General features: G+C 42.1%; 2 protein-coding genes across 6 annotated transcripts in view; one reads left to right on the top strand and one right to left on the bottom strand.

Moving 5' to 3' along the window:
• Positions 1 to 5: 5 nt before the first annotated feature.
• Positions 6 to 7,178, bottom strand: rgs9bp (regulator of G protein signaling 9 binding protein). 3 transcript variants are annotated; one of them, XM_076043087.1, is made up of 4 exons: positions 6,899 to 7,178; positions 5,480 to 5,676; positions 1,701 to 2,007; positions 6 to 593 (listed from the first exon to the last, which is right to left on the bottom strand). In XM_076043087.1, the coding sequence occupies exons 2-4, from the start codon at positions 5,573 to 5,575 to the stop codon at positions 214 to 216; spliced, it is 783 nt and encodes a 260-aa protein (XP_075899202.1). In that variant the 5' UTR covers positions 5,576 to 5,676; positions 6,899 to 7,178; the 3' UTR covers positions 6 to 213. The 3 variants fall into 3 exon arrangements, with proteins under 3 accessions (XP_075899202.1, XP_075899204.1, XP_075899205.1); XM_076043089.1 differs by having other exon boundaries at positions 6,963 to 7,178; XM_076043090.1 differs by lacking the exon at positions 6,899 to 7,178 and having other exon boundaries at positions 5,480 to 6,071.
• A 3,345-nt stretch (positions 7,179 to 10,523) lies between these two features.
• LOC142899488 (leukocyte elastase inhibitor-like) overlaps positions 10,524 to 12,905 on the top strand; it is a 9,256-nt gene continuing 6,874 nt past the window's right edge. For all 3 annotated transcript variants that reach the window (XM_076043084.1, XM_076043085.1, XM_076043086.1), the window contains exons 1-2: positions 10,524 to 10,651; positions 11,183 to 11,364. In XM_076043084.1, the coding sequence (XP_075899199.1) occupies positions 11,188 to 11,364 (177 nt within the window). In that variant the 5' untranslated portion in view covers positions 10,524 to 10,651; positions 11,183 to 11,187. The remainder of the gene's footprint in view (positions 10,652 to 11,182; positions 11,365 to 12,905) is intronic.

The raw sequence follows: 12,905 nt of genomic DNA, 5'->3' as shown, positions 1-12,905 counted from the left end.
TCTTCTATAATATTGCAAACGTGCTTCTGTTAAAATTTAAAGAATATGGCAGCTCTGGATTCATTGGAATGAATGGCAAAGTAGATTGGAACGAGTGTTATTCCAAGACAAACTATATGTCCTAAATATATGAATATATGAAAGAAAAACAAACCAATATCAACGTTTGACATAATTACCGAGCATTGACACAAAAGCAAACTTGTCACATTGTTAGGTGAAAAAAATAACACTGACGGACAATGTGGTGGCCACCAGGAACACGGCGAGCAGCATAAAGAACACATAGATTTGACCGGGCTGGCAGAACGGCCGTGGCCCCGGCTGCTCCTCGTCCACGGAGAGCAGCGCCAGGTCGGCGCTGTCGGCGCTGCTCAGGGTCTCCGCGTACTGCTGCTGCCCGCGGGGCTCCACCATCCAGCGCAGCACGTTCACCTTCATCTCCATGTCGTCGATCATGTGGGAGATGCGGCTGATCTCCTGCTCCATGGCGCAGTGCTCGTCGTTCTCCAGGCTGACGGGGACGACCTGGCCCTGAGCGTGGCTCAGGTCCGGCAGGCTGAGGGCCCGAGCGGCAACCTCGCTGCCCCCGTCTGAGGAAGAGGAGGAAGAACATAAAGATTGTGCTATCCAGCCAGCCGGTGTTCATCCGTCTGATGAGACTGCGCGACTCGGGCTAAATATGCTGTTTGCTGGAGAGATGTGGCACGTTCAGTTTTTGCAATAAGAAATCTTGTGAGGTTGCTCCACTGATAAACCCTATTTCCAGCACGTTGGGTTCAATCAATGGTATGAAACATAAGAAGTCCCCTTTGTGAGGACGCAGCGCTGGAATAGAATTTGTTGTGTCGGGATTACGGGTGGCGGCAACTCGTCCTTCACTCATTGTTTTGTGAAAGCATTTTGTTTGGCGTGAACGCATGAAATGTTTCGCTGACCCGCACCGGATTTGCGTGACTACTTAAAAGGTGAAGGTCCCACTGATTGTCACATCCAGGAGAATAAAGTAATTTGTCCCCCCAAAGTTCCAAGTCCAAAAAAATGAGTGCCAAGCAGGGAGGCAACAGGTACCATTTTTACAGTCTTTGGTTTGACCTGGGCAGGAATTGAACCCACAACCTCCGTGTCAAAAAACTTTGTATATCTCCAGAAAACAGCGTCGTTAGCCCTCTGTTTACAGCCTCCTGCTAAAAATGCATTGTAGCCTCCCGCCAAAATCAACGGCTTTGGTTTAGTCAAAAAACTCTGTACATCTCCAGAAAACAGCGTAGTTAGCCCTCTGTTTACAGCCTCCTGCTAAAAATGCATGCTTATGGCCTCCTGCCAAAACCAAAGCCTTGTTTTGGTTAAGGGAATGCTACGGGTTAAGGGAACGCCACGAGACGCATGTGAGACGGAGACTCTGGAGCTGCCCTCTACGTGTCTCACACCATCGGCCCTTTTGTGTGACATCACAAAGGGCTTAATTTCTGAACTGTGTGTTTGAGCAGACACATTTTGAAAAGTGGTACAAAGTAAATGATGGACTTCTTCCTCATTTCTGGGAATTTAGGTGACATTAGCAAATCCTGCTAGGGCCAACTCTGGTGCAAAAAAAAAAAAAAAAAAATCTGGACTCATGGCAAAAAGTAAAATATAGTATCATACAGTCTCTTTTCTGCAGCAGAAAAAGACATCGGGTTAAAAAAAAAAAAATGTACCTTGTAAACCAGTTTTCACCAGCATGCCAGTGTTGGCCAGTGAGAAGACGTGGCCCATGTTGAAGACTTTGCACATGTCCACGTGGTGGAGCTCCAGGCAGGAGGAGAAGGCCACCCAGAGCAGCTCCATCTCCTTGCGCTGGTCCTGAGGCAGGCTCTTGTCTCGGAGGTGAGACGTGAGCTGATGGCAGATCGCCACGGCCAACTTTTGTGCCTTCTCGCGCGTCTGCCGGAGCTCATCCCGCAGCTTCAGGCTGTCGGTGGTGCCGCCGACGCACGCCGCCAGGTGGCGGTAACATGCCACCACCTGTGCGATGTGACAGACGTCGTGAGAATTTAGTAAACGTGCTCATAATCAGTAGACACGCTCGGGTTTCGACAAGACTTGGGGAAAAAAACTCAGTCATTATATTTCACACGATACGTTCATGTTCTATAAGTTAGTGATGGGACTCACCAGGCTTGCGCAGTTGTTTTATGTTATGTCATATTGCGATTTCAAATTACATTTTTTTTTTTTACCACTGTAATAGACAAATCTTTAAATAAAACCTTTTTGGACATTTCTTAAATCACATTTGCCCTTCATTTCAGCGGAAATCCAAAAATGACAGAGTGACAGATTTTTGCAAAGAAATTATTATCATGATTGCCCCGGACATATTTTGATAAAACAAGAGCTTCGCTACAGCAGACTTTTGAGAGTGTAATGATCCATCATGTTGTACTGTAACAAATACTAGACTTTAAAGCTTTGAATAAGGTGGATTGCTGACAATCTTTTGTAGTTAAGACCTAATGTACAATGCTTAAGCAAAACATGAGTAAAACTGCATGTTTAATTATTATTCGATACATTTGTAGTTTGCGATATATTCAAATTATTTGCATCGTAGTTTATGATCAATCCCAACAGAACAATTTTTTTGTGTAGACAATTTTTTTTTTTTCTTCTAATAACCGTTTTGCATGTGTCCTGATCAGTGTTGGTCAAGTTACTTGGAAATTGTAATTAGTTACTAACTACTGATTACTTACCAAAGAAAGTAATCCAGTTACTTTACTGATTACTTGTTTTCAAAAGTAATTGGTTTCTTTACTAATTACTTTACCCAGTTACTTTTCAAAATCATGATGCACAAACTGAACACACCATAAAGCCTATAATTCTATTCTTTCTGTATTCATATTAAAAATTAAAGACTTTTTTTTTCATTAGTTTTCAATCTTAACTTTATGCAAATTGTATCAGGAAAAAAATTAAACAAGTTAATTAAGTACAACAGTCTGACTTGAAGAAAATTGTTGAACATTTAAACCTATTTTCTGCACATTCCACAATATTTTCTTAACATAAAGCATTTCTTTCTTTTTGTTAACTTATATTTCTGCATATCCCAGCATAGAAATAATATGTACACACACATATATATATATATATACATATATATATATATATATATATATATATATATATATATACATATATATATATATATATATATATATATATATATATATATATATATATATATATGTATGTATGTATGTATGTATGTATGTCTATGTATATATATATATATATATATATATATATATATATATATATATATATATATATATATATACATACATATATATATACATTTATATATATGTATGTATATATATATATATATATATATATATATATAAATATATATATATATATATATATATATATATATATATATATATACATGTATATAAACGACTCTATGACTGAAGTGATCGTTTCAGTGTACATATTTTCTCTGCTAGGACAGTGTTCTGATACAAGTCAACAGTATGAAACGAAATCATTCTAAGTCCTATTAAAATCTCTGGCAAAAATACAAAACAAAAACACGGTCAGTACACAAAGTAAAATATATTTCCGGGGACACGGAAGGCACAAAAAGCGTCCAGGGACCTTCGGTCCGCCTTGCGGCCGTAACTCAGCCCGCGCTGGGTCCGTACGAAGTGGGATTAGCCGCTAAACAGCTGCTAAAGAGTGAAGCCTTCCCGACAGTAAGTGTTTAAATTGTGCCTGTTTCGTAAAGTTTGCCGTTTCCTCTTCACCCCCGCACCGGCAAACTGAGGAAGTGAGGCTCAGCAGCGACGAAGAGTGTGACCAATCACAGCGGAGTGGGCCGGGCGGGGGCGTACACCGGCAAGGCTGGGGGTGGAGCGAAGTGAAACAGGGCGTTTTCGCGGGATGCAGTAAATACGAGGAATCGAGCCGCGAGATACGCGAATCTAAAAAGCTTTCAGCGCGGAAAATCCTGCGTTGCTGCTCTGGAGGGGCCAGACATCAAATACAAAAGCAGGAAAATTAGTATAATAGGTGACCTGCTAGGACACCTATTCTTCGCTGTAGGTAAAAGTCCCCCCCAGTGGACGCTAATGTTTTTACCATCTTTGACTGAGTCAAAGTCAATGTAATGTCGCTACTTCCAAGCATTAAACGCTGCACGGTCCTGCTCTCTCTCGCGCTCCATGTTGTCTGTTTACGTATATCTGCACGTCGCGAATACGTCGCGTCGCTCATATATTGTCATGAGACAGTCTCACGAAAAAAAAACCCAAAAAAACAACTACCTTTGAGTAACGCAGTAACGCAGCCAACTTGCGGCAAAGTAACAGTAATCTAATTACTGTTTTTGCAAATGTACTCCCTTAATTTACTCGTTACTTGAAAAAAAGTAATCAGATTACAGTAATGCGTTACTTCTAACCCGTTGCTGCCCATCACTGGTCCTGATCAACTACAAACTAACTGAATCAATAACAAATATAATCAATAACAAATATCCAACAAAAACAAACAAATAAATACATGCAAATTTCCTGATTTATGTCACCCGAGCCAGATTTCAAGGACAACATTCTTTTTGAAGAGCTTGCGCTGTATCTAAAGCTGGTTGGGGTGCTTCCAGTTTCATTAGTAAATTCTACACTTAAATTCAAAATCACATTTCCTTATCATTTGCTTTGTCTTATATTTAAACTACATTTTTGTGGCAGTTTTGTGGTCAGAAGATTCCTCTTTTTTCCTCCACCTGCCATCTACAACCGTGCACCTGCCTCTGTGATTTATTGTTAATCCACACATTCAAACAAGTCAGCTGCCAAACAGTCAACCCTCACTTTTCACGAAGAGCAAATATTAACACAGACTCGAATTGATATTGCTTCCTCTCCCCGTGCAGCTAACAGTAAAAAAAAAGAAAAAAAAAAAAAAAAAAAGAAGCCAATATTTAGAATAAAGAGCTGAATACACGCCAACTAACAAGAAACAAATGCCGTGCGTGGCTGTGTCTTTATGCAGCTCAGAGAAGCTCCCTAGGATGCAGTGGACCAAGAAGATTCTTTTGACTGAGAGTGCTGTTTTAGCCATAGGGGGAGGGAGGCAGTGAAGATATCTTAGTGCGCTCAGTCTTCATCAGCATGTTCTGAAAATATTTTCTAAAAAGCAGCAATAGTTTCTGTCGCTCAATGTTAAGCTGCCCTTTAGTTAGCAGCCACATTTACAGTCAAAACTAAGAAGGAACAACCTATTTCAAGTAAATGTGTCATTTAAAAAAAAAAAAAAAATCTCTCAATTTGATTGTTTGGTGACATTTGGTATTAGAAATTTCCTAACTGTGAAATTCTTGAAAAATGTCCCCAAAAGCCCGATTTAAAGTTCTGATGCTTCAGTACTTGCTTTGCTCCAATAATTAATGATGTAAAAAAACAAAAAACAAAAACAGACTAACCTTTATCAAAGAATCCACCAGAGCCTTTCCATCGGCGACAGCCTTGTCTCTGCCAGCTGTGCATTCATCTCCCACTTTGTTATTCACAAGAGGCATGAGGGCGACCCGTTCCGAGTCCCAGACTCTCAGGAGGTGAGATTTTGGCCCGGCGGCCCCGTCTTCAATTCTCCGGCTGGCCCCTGCTCCTCACCTCGTCCCTGGAATATGGCTCATTCAGCGGATGATAATCGAGATCAGACCCTGAGCCTCATGATGCGCTGAATTATTCCAGCCCAGTGACCAAATCGCCATCGGAAGTGAGCGAAAAACATAGCGCCGGGGCCGGAGCCTCACGCCCGGGTCAAGACGGGAAAGTCAAAGTGACGAGGTGAGAAGAAGAAGAAAATATAATAAACTGATGTAACTCTTAAGCAAGATGCTAATCCTGTGATTGACCCCCTTCGGACTGACGCAGACCAAGACGGACAGCTAATCTCATTAAGTGTCGCTGAGTCCAGAGTGACAGGAGAGCAGCTGGCCTGCCTCCACCACAATAGTCCTTTCACTGTCCCCTAGCTTACGCGCAACTCAGCCACTCAAGTGTGAACGACTTCGGCCCGGCGAATATTGTAAAGGCGCACGTTCGGTGGAGTCACGACCATCTTGCTTTAATTGATCGTTCTTTTCTTTTTATTAAAAAAAAAGTGTAAAAATAGCCCAAGCAAAAAAAAAAAAAATTCTGCGGCGATGCTTTGAAAGAGAAGAGAGGTTTCGCGTGGTTCCTTTTTTTCCACGTCGGGGTCTTTTGTGGTCTTCCTCCACCCGAGGCTCCCGCTAATGGAGGCCACGGTTTGACCGAGTTTGCATGAGATCTTATTTACTTCTCAGGCACCCTGGCGTGACATTTCCATTGCAGTGTATGGAGGCATGCCTAACGCGACAGCCGGGTCGTAAAAAAGTCTGACATTAAGACGGCGCTTTCAGGTGCGGCGGGGTGACGCCACGCGATGCTGAGTGCTAATCTGACCGCTGCGATGGAATGTTTTTACCCAGATACCTTGGAAGATTTTTCACACATCCTGTCTTGTAGGAAGCCTTTACAACTTGCCAGAAAGCCCCTAACTGGACAGTCTATCTGTCCAATCCTTTAGTGGCACGAGCCTCGTGCCACTTTCTTCTGAGTCTTCTTCTGTGGTATTTTTCGAGGCTGAGCCCAACGAAAGATTCGCTCCAACAAACTCTGAGCCAGTTATACGCACTGGTGTAAGACCTCTTCTACTTACCCGTATTTCCACCTCATTTTGACCCCCTTAACATACTTTGAAATCAGCAAAATTCAGCAAGCAGGTCAGAACTAGCGAAAATTGTGATCTACTTAAAAAAAAAGGAAAATAAATACAAATCTTCTCAACAGCGCCATCTAGAAACACTTCAAATCACCCTAGCGCCCTGGCAGGTCGTAGCAACATGGGACAAAGGCCCAACGTGTTCCTCTCTCCAAGACCTTGTGGTGGTTTTTCAGGTAGCCATGACATCGATCAGGCATCTACCTTTGCTGGAGGATGGTCTCGTTTCCAATGAGGACAACTCCAAAGATGCAGCTCCAACACCACAGGTGTACGTACAGATTTAATAAACAGATGGTCACTGTTTTGAGGGAACGTACACAACTGCGTCAGAATAAATGGGGTCATATGGGAAATGTGTGTAGGGGGCTGATCACATGGGATATGTTGAGGGGTATGTATATGACAGCAACAAAAATAAAGTATTCCATTGGAAATTCAACATCTTGTGATTGAGGTTTGCACAGACGTTATATTATCTGACGATCTAGAGCAGTCGTCGGCAACCTTTTCCCCTCAGAGCCATTTGGACCCGTTTCCCCCAGAAAAGAACATGATGGGAGCCACAAAACCCTTTTTGACATTTAAAATGAAATTGTTTTTATCTTTTGCCTTTATGTCATGCATAAACGGCAACCTTCCCTATCAAAAGCGCCATCTTGCCCCATCTGCCATCAAATAACATTCACCTGGAGCCGGGAGGCATTATACTGCCTCTTGAAGAGGGTGACGGGGACCTGAGGCTGTGGGAACTTTTCCAACCGTCTCTTTCTTGGCGCGAATTTGGGGGAAAAGCCAACGCGCTCTATTTGACAGCAATAAAGTATTCCGTCAGAAATTAAACGTCCGGTGATTGACGTTTGCACCAATGTTCCAATATCTGACGATGTAGGTCGCAAAATGTGACAGGTTTACTGGAGCGCAATTTGCGCTTCTGACTCATCAGGTGCCGCACTTCTGGGCGTAAAAACCTTTGTGGATACGACGCAAAGATAGCGGAGATAGTAAGTAAGGAACTCGAATCTGAAGTTCAACTTGGTCGTCTATCCACACTGTCTTTTTGCGGGCGTTCTTGGCCGTCTTCGCAGTACCATGTTTGCAAGCTGCTACGTCTGTAAATACACCGGGCTCCCGGTCTTCTTCTTCTTCTTCTTCCGCCTTCAGGGAGTTAAACCACAGCGCCACATAAGGCCTGGCATAAGTATTGCAGTGTTTTCAATTGTTTCCGCCGTTTCCGACCACAGACGGAAATCAAATGAGGTTTTGTGATTTTCCCTAAAAAAACGGGACAAATTGTGTCGAGATTTCATTTTTCCCGGGACAGGTGGTGAAAAAAGAGAACAATTCTGGGAACGGGACGGGTGGCAACCCTATGACGATGATTTATTGTTTTCTGATCATTAAGATAATGCATATAATACATAAGCAGAATATGCACTGATGGAGGAAACAAGAGAATAAATCCCCACCTGTGGATTTCAGACAGTGGCAGCTGAGCACATGCAGTATTTTAACATGGCAAGTCAAAGTACTCAAAGTACTGCGACCCTTCTTTCATTAATATCCAGCTGTTTTTCCCTCTGATGACCTCGCACCTCACGCCAAATGTCATGTTACATATCAGCTGATTAAAAACACTGATATACAAACGATGCAAAGTGCTGCACTGCTTCACTCAATGGACGCGTGAAGGCCAGAAGAACAGAGGGCGCCAGAGAGCAACATTGTTTGTCCGTGTAAAGTGAGAGTAGTGGAGCGTGTTTTCAGGAGCACAAGGAATAAATGAAAGAAAGAAAGAAAGAAAGAAGAGTGAAGGCGAAATTATTTGGTTTCAGGGAGAGGTGACTGTTTTTAAAAGTCGTGAGCCCACACGAGCGTCAGAGGGGGATACTGTAGTTTCAGAGAATATTGCAGTATCATCCTGCCTTCTTAGTACTGAACCAAATGAATATGGTGGAAAATAGCAAATGTCAAAAGAAGAGAAAGAATTCATGGGTGAGATTTCTGGGAGAGTTTTAGCTGTTAAAAAAGATGATTGACAGGTGGCTTGTCTTTGCAAAATGTTCATGTAACTCTTGATATTTTGGTGTAAAGTACTTTAGTATAATATATTCTACTTAAGATATCATAGTTGTATGTATTTATTTAATTTTTAGTAAACCTTAAACCAGATAAAACACCAGTTGTGAGTCCCAGAGTTGAAGGTGGAACACAGACAATGAAACAACCTTAAATAATGATCATGATATTGATGATGATAACGATGATGTTGATGAATGTCGTTCAGATATGAATGTTTTATTTTTGTTTTGTTTTATGTCCCTTTGAGGACCTTCCTCTAGGTGGGCGGTGGTCCTTGGTAGCGTAGCATGATGTTGGAGAGGCTGAAGGTACTGAAACTGTAACCCATTTATTTTGGCACTGCCCCCATGTGCAGACATTTTGGAATGATATATGTGACTTTATAGCCAACAATATCTATAGTGACTTTGTTTTATTTTGGAGTGATGTACTGTTTGGGCTCTTCAGACTGGAAAATAATAATAAGAATATAAATTTCATTATCAAAATTTCATATACATAAATGTAAATTTACTAGGAAAAAAACCCTCTTTCTCTGCTCCCAGTGGAGAGCTCAGACAATACATGATCTCCATCAGATTTTCGAGAAACAAAAAAGCAATTAAGACCCTGAACATTTGTGACGATCTAAACATTTTTTTTGTAAACTCTCATGATTATGTAAATATTGCACTTCTCTCCCAATCTTTTTCTTTTTTCTTGTAAACTCTTTATGTACCCCCTGGCGCAATTCTCTTTGTACTACGATTTAAAGTTTTGAATAAAATTTCATGGTGGGGGGGAATGATGTTGGAGAGGCACAGTTCCGGTGTGGAGTCAGGGGTTGGAGTAATGGCGGCGCCCATGTGTCTGCAGTTGGGTACTCTTGGGATGTTGAAGGAGTGCGCAAAGTTGTTGTGGTAGGAGCAGCTGTGGGCTTCTTGTTTTTTTTTTTTTTTTTTCCATTCCTGTTTTTCGTGCTAATATTTTTTGTTTTCCTGAGTAATTTCCCCCCCATCCTTTCTTTGTTTTTCGTGCAATTTTTTTTCATCCCTGTTTTTCGTGCAAATTTTTTTCCGCCCTGTTTTTTTTAATTTCGATATCCCGCGAGAAAACAGTAGACAGGTGACTCTACGGCATGGATGTGCTCTACGGTGGTGACACACGCGACTGTCCCTCACATGCCTCATCTTCTTCTCTCTTCGGTACCGGGTCGGCGCAGGCTAATTACACTGAAAAACAGAGATTATTTTTTTTAATTTGCCAAGTGTATGCAATACGCTTCCGTACGTTTCCATTTATCTTTGTATTGTATTTATTTTTATCTGTGTTCATTAATCCTCTTCGAGTGTTTGTATTTTTTCTGATTTTCAATAAAGTAAAAAAAAAAAAACAACAACAGAGAATTGTACATGTTTTACGTTTTTACGCGTAAACCTTTCCATTAAAACGTGAAACAATCACGTTCTTTCGTGAAGGTTTCATAAAATAATGTGATGGTTTCACTTCGTGATGATTTTCACGAAATAACGGGAAAGTTTCACGTTAAAACGTGACACGAAGCCCCCCTTTTTTTTTTTTATCTTCCCCCGCCCCCCGGTGTTGCAGCTTCCGCTTCCGTATGATCCGTGCGGAAGTTGCTCCCTCACTCCGGCTCCCAACTCAGCTCAGCTGCCTGGGCGTGTCCATGCAAAAATAATAAAAGGTGATGTTTCCTGTCACGGCATTGTGCCGCAACTTCCTCTATCATAGAACTAGCGAGAGCCGAGTTGCTGTCAGCCGAAAGGTGAGGTTCACTTCGCTACGAGGCGAGTTTTTTTTAATTTTTTTTATTTTTTATAAACCGTCATTGTTTTTTGTTGTTTTTTGTTTTAAACCCGCTGCTTAATTTGGTCAGATCAACGATGTTGAAGTAGAGTCGACAGAGATATTCGCTGAACCTGCTTTTATACATGGGCTTACGTAACATCGGCTGCCTTCTAAGTTTAGAGGGGAAGCTCGGCTTTGGCTTGCAACTTTATTTAAACTGAAACGGAAACTTTACACACCGGTTAGAAACAAAATGATTCCCAAGCCTGTCCATTTACTTCAGTATGATGCTACTTTTGCCTTCTCGCCATCAGCCAGTTGTCTCGTCAAACTCAAACAATTGCCTCAAGGATGTCGCTTGCAGCTCTGTTTCGTTTCATATTATTATTATTATTATTATTATTATTATTATTATTATTATTATTATTATTATTTATTTTTTTTGCTTCTGCGATTATTACCTATTATTGCACGAATCAACAGTCTGTCCCTTTGTCTTGCTCTGCAGAGATAATGGCATCACCAGCCCCTCTGCCCGAGGCCAACACTGCCTTCTCCCAGGCTTTGCTGAAGAAGCTGAGCGATCAAGACAACGGCGCAAATGTCTTCTTCTCCCCCTTCAGCATCTCCTCAGCCCTGGCTATGGTGATGCTGGGGGCCAGAGGCAACACGGCCGCGCAGATGTCCGAGGTAATGCAACACTGAACCAGTGCTCAAGCATTCGGACAGGTTCCCGGTGACTTACTTTGCCCCTTGCATTTACACTAGCCAGTGAGGAAGAAAAAAGATTTTTGGTATTTGGCAACGAGGGGATGTGCATTGGTGAAAATAAGTGAAATATAACTGAAAAAGAGTATTTTAGCTCCATCCTTGGTTTTCCCCTCTTTTTTTTTTTCTTTTTCTTTTTTGTCTGAAGCACAGACTTGGTTCTACAGAGACCTATGGACACATTTTACTCAGGCATCAGTCAGAATATTAGAAAATATTAAAGAGGAATAGCCATTAGGACCACCGTCTTCCGCTCTATCAGCTCCACGTCTGCTCTCGCGGACACTCTTGTCTCTTGGATTGCGAAAGTCTCTGTTGTGGTGCCATGGCAACACAACAGTGATCTTATCAGCTGCTCCCTTCACAGGAAACTTGGGAATTGATAACGTTTGATAGAGGTAGATGTCATAGTTTTGGGGCGTAGAAATAAAAAAAAAAAAGTAATTTCTGCAGTTATCTATAATTGAACAGCGCACTGGTTACTCTCACTGTTGACAGACGAGACCAGGCGTGGGCAAACTACGGCCCCGCGGAGCCGTCCGCGGCCCGTTGAGCTTCTTAAACCGGCTCGCCGAACTTGAAGAAATTATATCGATGGTCAGCAAGTGATGAAATGGCTGCGTTTCATCCATTTTTCAGTGTTTCAAGAGTCATTTCAATAAAGAGCCAAATAATGTGGGCCTTCAAAGGACACCGTTTTTGTTGTAAACTTTGCTCTGGTTTATTTTCAATTGCCATTAAACGGCATGTTTTCTGCACATCCCATGATATATTTTATCCTCCGATGAGGTGGCTCACCGACAACACTCCATCCATCCATCCATCCATCTGCTGCTGCTCCGGCGCCCTCCGTCACAATTTTACAACCCATTGTGGCCCCACCGGTCAAAAAAAAAAAGTTGGCCCACGTGGAAATTTTTACCATTGAAGTTTACATAATGGGAGCAGCCTTCAGTTTTTTTTTTTTTTTTTTTTTTTCTTTTTCTTTACATCGTTCAGGAATGTGGGCGGGAGCTTACCTTGCAGTAAAAGGAGCATATAGCGTGATTTTTTTTCTTCAAACTTGATTGCCAAAGCGGTGGCGCGCCCTGCTAAGTCAGCAACGTTATAGGAGGAAGCACAAAAGGAGTGGAACGGTTTGAGCCGCAGCCAAGACGAGCGGCCAACATGGTGCAATCCTTGGGGAAGGATAAACAGTTTTCACTGCACGCTGTAGAAAAGCAACCGATGGCGTCGGGTGGAAACTTATGCGCTGATTTTTTTTTAGTTCATTTCTCAGTTTAAGGCAAGTTATCGATTAACGACCCGGGGCCACGTGACCTTTGCCTTCATGACCCGGAAGTCGGGTCGGGCGGAGGCCACGTCGAGAGTGTGAACTCGTGGTTCGGGCCGCACTTTGGATTTCAAGGGTTCCTTTTACAACACTCGCAAAAGTTCTGACACGATCCAAGCCAACCAATTTT

Source organism: Nelusetta ayraudi, unplaced genomic scaffold, assembly GCF_046127955.1.
Source record: "Nelusetta ayraudi isolate G7.1 ecotype Tasmania unplaced genomic scaffold, CSIRO-AGI_Nayr_v1 ptg000073l, whole genome shotgun sequence".
Classification (NCBI taxonomy): domain Eukaryota; kingdom Metazoa; phylum Chordata; class Actinopteri; order Tetraodontiformes; family Monacanthidae; genus Nelusetta; species Nelusetta ayraudi.
Note: the sequence above shows the minus strand (reverse complement) of the source record. Positions and strands in the feature narration are given on the sequence as shown.

What these genes read in the sequence shown, in the direction of transcription:
- rgs9bp (XM_076043087.1), bottom strand. Translation starts at nt 5,575, where the DNA reads ATGCCTCTTGTGAATAACAAAGTGGGAGATGAATGCACAGCTGGCAGA. An exon ending in TGGTGGATTCTTTGATAAAG is followed by an intron (nt 2,008 to 5,479) that starts GTTAGTCTGTTT and finishes CACATCGCACAG; the next exon opens with GTGGTGGCATGTTACCGCCA. An exon ending in GGTGAAAACTGGTTTACAAG is followed by an intron (nt 594 to 1,700) that starts GTACATTTTTTT and finishes CCTCTTCCTCAG; the next exon opens with ACGGGGGCAGCGAGGTTGCC.